The following is a 13,653-nucleotide window of genomic DNA, read 5'->3' as shown; positions in this document are numbered from 1 at the left end:
ATCATCCTTTGGTAAGTAGCCCCTGCATTCTTCAAACCAAAGGGCATCACTTTTTAATGATAGTTTCCTATAGGAGTGACAAAAGCTGTCCTCTCTTGGTCATCCAAGGCTAGAGGTATCTGATGATACCCTTGAAAGGTATCCAAAAAGCTCATTCGAGGGTGGCCCACAGTTGCATCCACCAACTGATCAATCCGAGGCATAGGGAAAGAGTTCTTTGGGCAGACTTTGTTTAAGTCTGTAAAATCTACGCATACACACCACTTCCCCGTCTTCTTCTTAACCACTATGGTGTTAGCCAGCCATTCAAGGTAAAAAACCTCTTTAATAGTTCCAGCCCACTTAAGTTTCATCATCTCGTCCTTTACAACATTCGAATGCTCCTTGGATGAAGGCCGAGGTGGTTGTTTCCTGAGAGTGACAGATGGGCAGATAAAGCTCGAATGCACTCCCAGAGCCTCGTAAGCATTCCAAGCAAATACATCTATGTTATTCTTAAGAAAGACTACTAACTCCTCCTTTTCCCGAGGTGGAAACTGAGCCCCAACCTAAAAAAACTTTTTTGGATTGTCACCAATGGGGAATTTCTCCAAATCCTCGCATTTGGCCTCCTCGGCAGGCCCCCTCATTGGTAATTCCGGAGACATTGACTGCTATAAACCTTCTTTGACTATGGCCGAGGACTCAGCAGCTGGTTGATGCAAAATTGTAGACACGAGGCACTACCTAACCATAGATTGGTTCCCTACTAGTTCCTCAACCCGGTCTCTGGACAAATACTTAACCTTCTGATGTAGAGTTGAAGAAATGACACCCAAGGTATGAGGCCAAGGTCTGGCGACAATGGCCATGTAAGGGGAGTATGCATCCACCACTATGAAGTCCACTTTCACCACTTCTGAACCGACCTGCATGGGCAACCTAATTTGACCCTTCGGGGCAACAAACTTTCCATCAAAACCCACCAGAAGCAAATTGTAAACTGTCAGGTCTTCAGGTTTCAAGTTCAGTCCTTTGTACAGGTCAAGATACATGACTTCTACACAAGTGCCTTGATCCACCATTACTGTCTTCACATCATACCCCCTATTCGAAGGGTGACTACTAAAGCGTCACCATGTGGTTGGATAGTTTCGATCTTGTCTTCATCTAAGAAACTCAATGAAGGTCGGATCTCTAATCTAGCTCTCTTCGGCTCAGAGTTTGGGTCCCCAGCTGGTGACCTAGCCACAGACATCACCTTGGCAGGTTGAGAGCCAGTCCTTCCAGGCATAGCAAATATGACATTGATTGTGCCTAACGGGGGCCTTGAAAAAGCATTCCCCTAACAACCTGACCCTTACTAGTCTTCCTGTTTGTTGGGTCGGTATAGAAATTGTTGCAACTTCCCCTCCTTAATCAGTTGTTCCAAATGGTTCCACAATGTTCGACCATCTTCAATGGTATGTCCTCGGTCTTGATGATACTGACAATGGAGGCTTCGGTTGTGGCTTGAAGGATCTCCACTCATCTTGTTCGGCCATTTAAAATATGGCTCGTTCTTGATCTTCTCCAAAACTTGATGCACCGGTTCTCGGAACACGGTGTTTACTACTTGTGGGGCTGCAAGTCCAGATTTTCCGGCAAAATCTCGCCGGGGTTTGTTATTATTGTACCGTTTCGACCTGAAATCCCTCATCTCCTGAGGGATAACCTTGCCCTTCCCCTTATCTTGCAGCTGGTCTTCCTCAACCCTCTTATACTTGTCAATCTGATCCATGAGTTGATGTATACTGGTAACAGGTTTTCCCGTCAAAGACTTTCTTAAGCCGTGCTCTGTAGGCAAGCCGAGCTTAAAAGTACTGATGGCCACGTCCTTAAAATCACCCTATATCTCGTTGAACATCTCCCAATATCGGTCCGAGTATGTTTTCAAAGTTTCTCCCTCTCTTATGGATAGAGATAGCAAAGAAGCCAAAAGACGAAGAGCTCTGCTGCACTTAATAAAACGGGACCCAAATGTTTGGGTGAGTTCCTTAAAGGAACTGATGGATCTTGCCCTCAGACCATCAAACCACCTCATCGCCATAAGCCCCAAAATGGATGGAAAAACCTTGCACATCAAGGCTTCATTCTTGGAATGTACAGCCATCTTTTGATTAAAGTGGCTAACATGTTCAATAGGGTCCATTCTGTCGTTATACAAGTGAAAGTGGGTTGAATGAATCACCGAGGAAGTCTTCCTTCCTTAATCCAGCGAATGAAGGGTGATTTAGAAATTTGGTTGTGTTTTACTCATAGCGTCATTTACTAGGCCTCTCGAAGATGAATTATTGTTTCTGCATCTATGGCGGTAATTTTCGTCATACGAGAAAGATTCGTTGGGGGGAGTTCTTGATCTTTGCCTATAGTCTTGATCCTCCTCATCATCGGAAGAGTAGTCAGAATTGGAGGGAGCTCGCCTTCTGCACTCGTGGCGTAAGCTTCTCTTTAGATGATCAATTTCCTTCTGCATGTTCCTTGCATTTTCCTCATGAGAGATATGGTTTTTACCTCGAGACTGACTCTTACTGGTGTGGGTAGTGCGTACACTTCCCTCTCGGTCTCTTCTTCACTCAAGTTCACTGAAATGATCTTGATGCTAAGAGCCCATAGATTCTGCTGGATTTGGACATGATCCTACCATCGTTCAGCATCTAACTCACTATCGCACCAGTCTTTCCCACAGACGGCACCAATTGTAAGGACCCGATTTGAGTTCCTAGCCCAACACGTAGATGGACTTAGGCCTAAGAAGCCCAAAACAATGAATTTGTAGAGGAATGGGTTGGAAAACTGGGCTTTAGTTGGTCAAACAACGAGCTAGATAGGCTTGATGACAAAAAGATAAAAATGGACAACTGTAAAATGAAGAAAGAATGTCCTCGGCGAAATCCGAGGACAATGGTTCTTATATAATGCTTTTAGATAACGTTACAAGTTTGATTGTGGATTGCTACAGTATTTTTTTTTCTCAATTTTCGATCCCCTATCTTGTTTCCTCCTTCTTCTTTTATACTCTCACCACTTTTTATCTCCACCTTCCACCTGTATGCTAGATGGTTAGAGCTGATATTTGTCCCATCAACACTTCCCATAAGTCCTCATGTAGTAGCTGTAAGGCTGAAATACATTGTTCAGGTATCACTTATACATTAATGCGGCCAGGGAATTAGATACAGTGCATTTAATGTGAAGGTAGCAGCTTTCTCCCCAGATATTTTGGGCTTATCCTTATCTTATATCTCTGCAATGCTTGTCCGCCCCAATTGAATTTCAGGGGTTGTCATCCTTGCTATCAAACCATCTTCCAAGACCTCGGCCAAGTCCGGCCGAGGAAGTTTTCATCCTCGGCACACTCTTCGGAGCCATTATGACCAAACTCCACCTTTTATTTATCAGCAATCTCCTCTGACGAAGACTTCTCCTCCTTGGGTAGATCCTCGTTCTCGGCTTGGGCCACAGGCCCAATATATGGATAAATAATGAACTTCTAGGCCCAAGGGCCCTACAATTGTATTTTAGGAAAACATTATGATGTGCCCATAATTTTTTTGACTAAAAGTTTTAGTGAACTGTTTAAACCTAAACATGTGCTGAAGAACCAAGTGGACAGGACCACAGTTGGTAAATGAGTTCAAAGTCTACTAAAGAATTACAAAACTTGGAAACCAAAAGCTTTACCTTCTATGAAAAAGACAAAATGTAAATAACAATAAAATAGTAATTTCTAGGGAATTTGAGAGTTTACCATAATATTGTTATGGGATAAATTATACAGGAGATCCATTATCAACGACAGGACTTCCACTTCACTATTGCTATCAGTTTCCAGTCGGGTCTTTGTAATGCTACTGTGCCTTTTGTTTCTCCCTTCAGTGGTATGGGAAAAAAAAAAAAAAAAAACGACAGGACTTCAAACATTTTTGCATATTTTTATAGTAATTTACAATATCCAATCACTAGCTAATAAGTGATCTTGTTTATTATTATTTTTTTAAGTTAGGAATGGAGAGATAGTGATTCAGGCAACAAACATAAATCAAGGTAAATTTAAGTTATTATTATTGAACTATCACATAAACCCTATGACATAATCTTAATTTTATACATATTAAAAAGTTAAAATATGAAAAATATAAATATAATATTATGGAAGAGCCCTGCTTATTACCTCAGTAGGGAGCCTTGGTAGCCTTGGTAATGGTAGCTATCTCAGACCTTCACGGGACTTGATCTTGGGAGTCATCTTTTATTCCTAAGGCTTCTTTACTCGTATTCACATCTTTGGGCCAGAACCATCTATTAAGGCATGATTTATTGGGCCTTTGGTTCTCAACCTGAGCTCAAGTTCATCCCCACAAAAATATTTTACAAGTAAAATATTATACATTATAAAATATTTTATTTGGAACAACAGAGAGCGTAAACAACCTAACAAATCATCAACTGGGGAAAAAAAAGGAACAATTAAACATGATTTGATATTCAAAAACGTCAAAAATAACACGCAAAATAGGCACACAAGGTCTCATTGCACAATCACAGGCCGGATGACTATTTTCTATCTTTTGGGTTTCTTGGACCAATCTAAAATTTTTAAGGGACCAAATTATTTGTGTTCAAATTTTAAATTATTACATATACATACGATTTTATTAAAAATAAAATTTAGGGTTGGGCCTCTTCATCTAAATGTTATTTTCATTATTAATTAAGGGTTGAGAGGTATTAGCAATCTATACATGAGTTGGTGGTACTTCTTGAGGCGATTGATGCTTTTATACAATAGCATCTCCTGAATTTAGGTATATATAAACTAATATTTTCCACTTCTATTTTTTGGAGGGGGATATAGTTGTGGTCAGCTGCTATTTATCTTCGTTTTTAGAAAAAAAAAAATTAAAGGTTGATTTGGGCAACTTAATTCTTAAGAGAGAGTAATATATACATATTACAAAAGACAATTTAGGTATAAATACATATTACATCTAAAAAAAAGAGTCTTAGGGCTAGGGGAACATGGCCCCCTTAGTCTCAAGGTACATTTGTCCCCATACTTAGGGTCCGTTTGGATTGAGCTTATTTTTACTGAAACTGAAAACTGAAACTGAAAACACTGTAGCAAAATAATTTTTAAATGTGTGAATAGTGCTGTGGGACCCATTTTTAATGAAAAAGTTGCTGAAAAGTGGAATTTGTGAGTCCGTGAACAGTGCACGAATGCACTGTTCACTGTGCAAAAGTCAACAAATGCGGGCTGAACCAAAAAAAAAAAAAAAGAGAAAACCGCAGAACAAAAACGCAGACGCCAGGAAACTTTGAATCCAAACGGGCACTTAGGTCTTCCATCAAAACTATTATCTAGCACTAGCGAGCAATAATTCCATTTGCTAAATGAAATCATTCAGCAAATGGATTCGTTGCTTATGGGGATCATGTAGATTTTTCACCCGCGCCAATTTTTATGGTAATGATGTTGTTGAAGAATATTGCACTGACCTTGCAGGAGAAAACAAGAAGGGTTTTGGAGGAATTTCTATGGAATGAACATTACCTTCCAACATCTCCACCACCTTAGTCATGGATGGCCTATTTGTTGGAATGGTCTGGATGCACCACAAGCCCACTAAAATCATTTTCTTTTTCATTTGTTCCTCCTCTTCTATTATGACCATGCTGTTTTCAACATTCTCACACAAATTTAGATTCTGATAAATCCAATTTGGAAAATATCCCTCAGTAGTATGAGAAACTTCTGCATCAAAATTCTTGTTTACCCCAACCATTTCAAGAATCAACATTCCATAGCTATAAACATCAGACTTGTGAGAGACTCCTCCAAAGCTTCGACTAAAACCCTCTGGTGCAATATATCCTATAGTTCCTCTAGTACCCAACATAGATACAATACTCTCCTTCTTTTGGCATAGTCTTGCAAGGCCAAAATCAGATATTTTTGGACAAAAATCATCATCTAGTAGAATATTTTGTGGTTTTATGTCAAAATGCAAAATCCTTGTGCTACAGCCACAATGCAAGTACTCTAATCCTCGAGCGATGCCAACTGCAATTCCAAGAAGTGTTTTATGTTCTAACTTACAATTTGTGCTAGAAGATTCTAGGTCGCATATGAACTTATCCAAAGATCCATTGGGCATGAATTCATAGACTAGAGCTCTCTTAGTTCTCTCATAACAATAACCCAAAAGAGTGACAATGTTAACATGGGAAGTTCGGCTAATGCTAGCAACTTCGTTAATAAAATCTTCTCCATTTCCTTTCAAGTCATTGATGACTTTAACTGCTACTAGACGATCGTCCAATAGCTTTCCTTTGTATACACTTCCATATCCACCTTGACCTAGTTTGTTTTTGAATGAATGGGTCATTTTCTTAATATCTGAATAACTATATTGCTTGGGAGCGAGTGAGCCTTGATTCATTATAAAAGCCTTGGCATATTGATTGTCTTTGGTTTTCTTCTTGCTAATCACTTCCATACTTGATAATTGTTCTCTTTTGAGGTAGCAAATGATCATAACAAAGACAATTGCTATGGTCCCAACAATTCCAACTACAACACCTGCATTTAAAGAGTGTAATTAAGAGCTTTCAATTATAAATAAAACAAAACTTAACTAAAACTTATTAGGTGCAACACATTAACTTTCTCAATTAAATTCAAATACATGGTTACATAGGTCAATTATTGAGTACTCTCGGAGTACCATAAATGTGTATTCCTTTCTCTCACATAACTGTTGGTCCCGCTAATTACATTTTTGGTAGGATCCACAATTCATGTGAGAGGAGGGAGTACGCATTTATGATATTTCCGGAGTATTCAATAATTTTTTGGCCAATATAGCACAAACTGTGTTATTTTGTTCAACCAAAATTTAAATTCAATTCAACTATGTTTAAATTTAATTGGAGAATCTAATGTACCATACCTAAGGAAATGTACCTAAATTTTTCTCTTACAAAATACTTTCATAAAAGATATAAAAATATATTTGCTTCCCATTAAGGGTTCCCTCATTATTACTGTACCTTTAAACGATTGATTCCACCAGGAAGAGCCTGAAAAACCATAATTATCTTAGTATCAGTTATTGTTAGGTACAGAATCTCAGAAAATAAACTTATTGATGATTCAAGCCACAAGACATGACCAAGAAAGCAAAGGGCAGATAAAAAATAAAGAAAGTTAGATTTAAGTGTAATTTGCCTATATGGAAGGAAAATAAAGTTGAGATGTAATTCATTATGAAACTTTACAAAAGAAAAACTATGATTTTTTTTTGGTTAACATAAGTTTAGGTGAGCCGAGGCTACCTCATACCAGGGTCAAGGCAAGCCACAAGCCTCAGAGAGGACTAACATTAGACTTATAGATTGTCCACCAAGAAGGATTGTTGACAGCAGGACTCGAACCTAGGCTTCTTGGGAAAAACGTTCGAGCCTTATCAACTGAATCAACCCCATTGACAAGAAAAACTAAGATACTATAAGAGTATTAATGAGTCGGCTTGCATTTATTGAAGTTGTTTACTCATTTAGGTGATATATCTAAAGGGCTAATGAAAGCAGGAAAAAAAATCTTATTGCACTTTCGGCACCTCTCTATTGCTACAAAATTACTGTATTACACATTACATTCCATTTACCTCCAAAAAATTTTCATGTTAGCACCAAAATTTATTCTATAAGAATGTGTTTGGTTAGAGGTGAAATAGAGAGGATGGAAAAAATAAAAATAAAAAAGGAGAGAAAATAATTGGGAGAAGTGTTTGGTTGGGAGGGGAAGGAGGGAATTTTGGTGGGTCCAAGAGTTTTTTCCCCTGGCCCACCAAAACATAATCTCCCCAAATTGAAGAGAAAATGGGAGAGAAAATTGTGCAAAAAATGCCCACGTCAAAGCCCACTGTGTTACAGTGTATGTGCCACTGCCCTTTGTTTCCTACTATTATTATTATTATTATTATTATTATTATTATTTTCTAACCCACTGTGTACATGTTGCTACCCTCTGTTTCCTATTCTTTTTTTCTTTTTCTTTTTTAATTTTCTAACTGGACGTGGCTGAGCCTTTGTTTCTAACTACACTGCTGCTTTTTTTTTTTTTTTTTTTAATCTCCAATTTGTTTTTTTTTTTTCTTCTAACCTGGGCATGTTTTTTTTTTTGGTTATTTGGCTTTTTTGTTTTTTAATTGGACATGATTGGTTTTTTTGGTTGGTTGAGTTTTTTTTTTTTTTTTTTTTCATGATTTTTGTTTTAATAAACTTGGTGTGTTTGTTTTTTTTTTTTTTTAACTGGATAATTTTTTTAATAAGGGCATATGAGTCAATTTATATAAACTAAATTTTCTATCCTCTCACTTTTCTTCTCAACCAAACAAAAAAGTTTTCAATCCCTCCACATTTCCACCCTCCTAACCAAACACAAATGAAGGAAAATAAAATTTTTTCTATCCTCCCACTTTTCCATCCACTCATTTTTTCTCCTCCCAACCAAACGGACCTTAAGGGTATCGAGTCGGATGAATCAAGTAAGCCTCAGGTGGTGGTTAGCTTCGGGTGAAGTCGAAAACCACTGAAAAAGGAGAAGCAACAGTGAGATCTCGACAAATCTGACGAGACTTGTCCAAGATTCAATGAGATCTCACCAGATCTAGTGGAGATCTTGTCTAATCCAGAGTGATTTCATCCAAATCTGGTAGAGAACGCGTTGGATTTAGTGAATTTTTACTAAATCTAGTGGATCTCTGCTAGATCTAGCTGTGTTGGTTGCGAACTCCATTGTATCTAGCTAGCAAAGTTGCCAGGATGGGTGAAAATTGTCATATTTAATGTATTTATGGTTGGGTCAAGTTGCTCAGGTTTGGGAGGAAGAGACCTGCCACTGTCTTGTTTTTAAAGGTTGGGACCCAAAGCTGACCACCTGAGCAGTTAGATCTAGTGGCGACGAGTTTGGTTAGGTATGGTGGGTGGGTTGGATTTGCGAGTGGCTTGAAAACCCCTAGCAGTAGGACCCCGAGAATCTCCAAAATACTACACGCGTATGATGTTATGCTAATTTGTAAAGCAAAAGTAGCTGAGATTAGGTCCGTTTGGGTAGTGCGGCTGCGTTCACGTTTTGGGCGTTTTTTTTTAAGTCCAGCACGTTATGCACTGTTCATTGGCCATGAACAGTGATTTTAGGCCAATGAACAGTGCTGAACAGTAATAAACAATAAAACAAATTATTTTTTTATTATTTTCAGTTTTCAATTTTTAGCAAAATAAGTTGTATCCAAACACACACTAAGTCTTTGATAAGCTACTTGGAAACATATTGTAGATGGTTTGGACGTGTGGTCAGTCTATTAGCTTGGAGTAGTCAGGTATTTTGCTCCTATTTCCTGGAATGAGTTATGTAAACCTTTGAATGATGGTGAGTTGGGCTTTAAATCTTTTGAAAGTTTGGCCATTATAGCAAAACAAGCTTGGTGGGTGCTCTCCAATAAAGAGCCAAGTACTGAGTTGGTAATAATTGGCTAAATTCCGGTCCAACAAAAAATGCTTCTTGGTCCTGGAAAGGCCTGAAAACTGTTAAACCCCTTATGACAAGAGGTAGTTTTCACCCGTTATGACAAAAGGTGCAAGTAGACGAATAGGAAATGGTGATAGCATTTCGGTTTGGGATGAGCCATGGATCCCAGAAGTTACAGATTTCGTTCCTAAGTCTTGAAGAGACCACAGGGAGACTTAATGCCTAGTGGTTTCTCAAGTATTTAATCATGATAAATTAGGCTGGGATGTGGCAAAGCTGAAAGTTTATTTTGCTGAAGCCTCTGTTAAAGCCATATTGAACATTCCTAGATGGAATAGTGCCTAGGTGGATGGATGGACCTGGATAAGAAGTATTTTTGGAGAATAGACTGTCAAATCAGTCTATAAAGAATTAACAAAGCATGGTAACGTAGCCCCTAGCCACCCGGTCTTAAAGAAAATTTGGAAGTTAAAGCTCCATGGCATGTTGAAAATGCACCTCAGAGGGTGCGCTTCCCACAAGGGATAGATTGAGCAGGCTACGTCTCAATGAAGAAATTTCTTGAGTTTTATGTGACCATAATAATGAATCCCCCATTCATCTTTTCTGGAATTGTTAAGTCGCAAGGGCACTATGGTTTGGTATGCTCTTAAAGTTGTGAAGCTCTTATGAAGTGGATTTTAGATCCACCAATGATATTTGGTTTGAATATGGACCGTAGGGAAGCTTTTACTTTGTCTGGAGCCATAATACTTACACTGGACTTGATTTGGAAATATAGGAACCAGGTGTTGTTTAATTGCAACGCTGGAGAAATGAGATCCTACAGAACAATTCTGTCTTAAAAATCCACTGCAAATGGTCTCATCCTCCACAAGGACATGTGAAATTTAGTTGCAACGCTGCAGTGGGCAAAGAGCTCTCACTTGTTGCGGTGGTCGCCAAAGTTTGGAGAGGGACAATGGTTTTGGATGCATCTAAAAAAGCTAATACCATTATCCTTCTCCAAGTAGGGGTCAAAGCAATACCATGGGCAGTTCAGCTAGCCAAAGCCCGGAACTTGGAGAGAAAAATTATAGAAAGCGATTCCCTTGCATAGAGGTGATTCAGGGGCTGAGTCAGAGCTGTCCATGGAGGATTACAAGCTGGAGATATATAGTTAGTAATGTAGCAGAGGCTTTCAGAGTATGTATTTTCAATTGGGTTAGTAGGGAAGCTAATAAAGCTCCTCATGTTTTGGCTAGGTGGTCTTTGAAGAATAGGCTTTTGGTTTCTTTGATTTAAGTTCAGGCCCCCAAGCTTTTGTTGATGCTATCTTACAGGAGGATTGCTTTGGTTCTAATATGGCTCTTTATTAAGTTGTATACTGTATAGTTTTCTGGTTCAACAAAAGTTTTACATATTATGAAAAAAAAAAAAAGTAATAATAAAAAATGGATGGTAGGGTAATACAAAGATAGTACAATCCACTATAGTGTACTAAACTCCTGGACCTATATTCTAATAGCGAAATTAGCACAACACATCACACGAAACTCTTCATATCTACCTACTGTTGTATCAATTGACCACTTCTACTTGTTTAAATTTAAGGTAAAAAGTATAACACTATATTTTAATTTGGTTCTCAACATTTTATAACTTTTATTTTAGTCCTCATATATTTTTTAATTTGTTGTCATTTTAGTTCTTGCCATCATTTCACTTTGAGTCAATTAGCCACGTAGACAATAAAAAATGTGAAAATTTGAAGACCAGATTACAGATATTTTTGGGGCATTGGGGATTATTGTTTTTGTTAAAATATTCAAACATGATAGGTAAAAAGGGTGACTGCTGACATAAAATTACATTCTACTAGCTTAAGATTTTAATGTTGTGTTTCAACTTTAAACATGCTATTTATCAACGACTAATCTAAAAAATTCCAGAGTATTAGTTTTCAGACCCAACCCCAAAAGTTCTCCCCTAAAAAATTATCAATGTTGCCAATCAATCTATAGAGACTAATTAAGAGGATACCAAAAATTTAATAGAATCATTGGCGCACAGATTTTGGGATGAGTAGCATAAAAGTAGTGGTGTTGTGGTTTCCGTATTGTGAAGATAAATTGTGAGGATGCAAATCGATGATTCGATTATTGACACAAGTGGAATACGTACCTGGTGAGGAATAATAGCACGTTGACTGATTCCGCTTCAGGTCATAGCCACATACTCCCTTGTATACCGTGCAGTTAAGACATGCCGCTGTATCCACCTTCCATTTCACATCAAATCCTTCCCTAATGCCTTCCTCTAATTTTGACTGATCTATTTCTATTTCTATTTCTATTCCTGTCCCCTGACTGGACTGAACTGGAACAGGAACAACTACGCTTACTTTACATTCCCCAGGCCCATAAGCTCCCCATTTGATGTGCGCAAAACCATTTATTTGGCAATTGAATTGTCCGATGCCTGGGAAAGGTATCAAAGAAAAATCACAGCCATAGACTATTGTAAGATTCTGTAAACCAATGCCAAAATCCAATAGTGTAGGATCGAGGGTGGAATTCACGAACTCTGGTGAACAAATCCCAGCCGAGAAGTCCTCTCTCGTAATCTTGAGTATTTGGGCCTCGGCATTGACACCTAACACTTGGTACGTCACGTTTTTCATCTTTATGGTAGCAACACTTCCCTGGCAATTGAGCTTTAATCCAGGATAGCCACAACTATTTGGTCAGTTATCTCCCCAAAAAGGAAAACTAATGTTATTCAACTTTCCACAGTTGAACATATTGCTACAGCTCTCGTACATATCTTCATTGCATAAAGATAGAGGAATGTTGATGAAAAATAAAGAAACAAGAAAAGGAGACGATGAGAGAACCCACGAATTCATTTCCTGAGAGAAACAAAAAAAAAAAAAGGCAGGTAGGTTGTGATGATGGGTAATCTATTGTACTAAAAGGAAAATAAACGAAACATAACTGAGTGACTGTTAACAGGTGGAGAACATAAAGTCCAACCAATAAAACAAAAAACAATTGTATGGAAAGAGAGAGAAGGAATCACATTGCACGTTTAGTTGACTTAATTACAACTTCTTTAGGACTCCTATGCCCCAACCAATTATTGTTGCATGTGTGGTTATGGTTAATTAATATGAAAGTGTGAGTTAAGATGCAAGCCTTTCGCTACACAAAATAAACACATTTTCTTCTCATCCAATTAATATCATGTCCCTACCAAGCTGTAGTCCAGTGAACTCTACTATTGTTCAGACTTCAGACTACCCCACACACACACACATATAGGATCATGCTAACGAGTGCCCTTAGGGTACTCATTAATAATTCATTTTAAGAAAATTTTGATACCACTTTTATGGAAAATGGAAAAAGCTGTCAAAATATTAATAACTTATTTTTCATTTCTCATAAAAACTTTCTTTAAATGAATTATTAACCAGTATCCTAAGGGCACTCGTTAGCATTTTTCAATATATATATATATATATATATATAATGAAAGTGGAAGACCAACAAAAATGCGGTCATTTAATGTGAATCAAATGAAAATAGCAGACAAAGTCCTATATTAATCAGATAATGACTAAAAGCTTTGGGCATTCAATGCCCTGTGCGTAATTTGGTCCAGATTAGGTGTCGTGACTCAACAACACTTGGATGTGAACGTGTAGCTCTCACAGTGTTTTTTTTTTTTTTTTTTTTTTTTTTTTTTTTTTTTTTTTTTTTATGAAAAAATATATATACCATGTGAAGAGTCCTATTTCATTAGATCTTTTTCCAGCCAAAAGGATTGAACAAACACGGGCACCCGTGGTCAAAAAACCTATGTTAAGAGACTGACTTACAAACCCAAAGGCTTTTAGGCTTCCAATTTTGTTCTCCAACGTATCTGGTGGTTCAATTTGCCGACTTTATGGTCATGTACAAGAGATTAAACCCATCATAGGGTCTACTTTTACCCCCTCCAATAACAATGTGACATGTCAGAATTTTGCGCTAATAAAAAAAAAGTATGATACACACAATTCTACTCTCATTAACGAAACCCATGATCTTGTGTTAACATGAAAATGCAAAACT

The 13,653-nt window shown here is 37.8% G+C and overlaps 1 protein-coding gene across 1 annotated transcript; it reads right to left on the bottom strand.

Moving 5' to 3' along the window:
- Positions 1-5,077: 5,077 nt before the first annotated feature.
- Positions 5,078-12,513, bottom strand: LOC126717103 (LEAF RUST 10 DISEASE-RESISTANCE LOCUS RECEPTOR-LIKE PROTEIN KINASE-like 2.4). Its single transcript, XM_050418378.1, has 3 exons — positions 11,720-12,513; positions 7,075-7,104; positions 5,078-6,604 (listed from the first exon to the last, which is right to left on the bottom strand). The coding sequence occupies exons 1-3, from the start codon at positions 12,216-12,218 to the stop codon at positions 5,484-5,486; spliced, it is 1,650 nt and encodes a 549-aa protein (XP_050274335.1). The 5' UTR covers positions 12,219-12,513; the 3' UTR covers positions 5,078-5,483.
- Between the last annotated feature and the right edge of the window lie 1,140 nt (positions 12,514-13,653).

The sequence above is a fragment of the Quercus robur genome, chromosome 1, assembly GCF_932294415.1.
Source record: "Quercus robur chromosome 1, dhQueRobu3.1, whole genome shotgun sequence".
NCBI lineage: Eukaryota > Viridiplantae > Streptophyta > Magnoliopsida > Fagales > Fagaceae > Quercus > Quercus robur.
The sequence above is the reverse complement of the archived record's forward strand: the minus strand, read 5'-3'. Positions and strand labels throughout refer to the sequence as shown.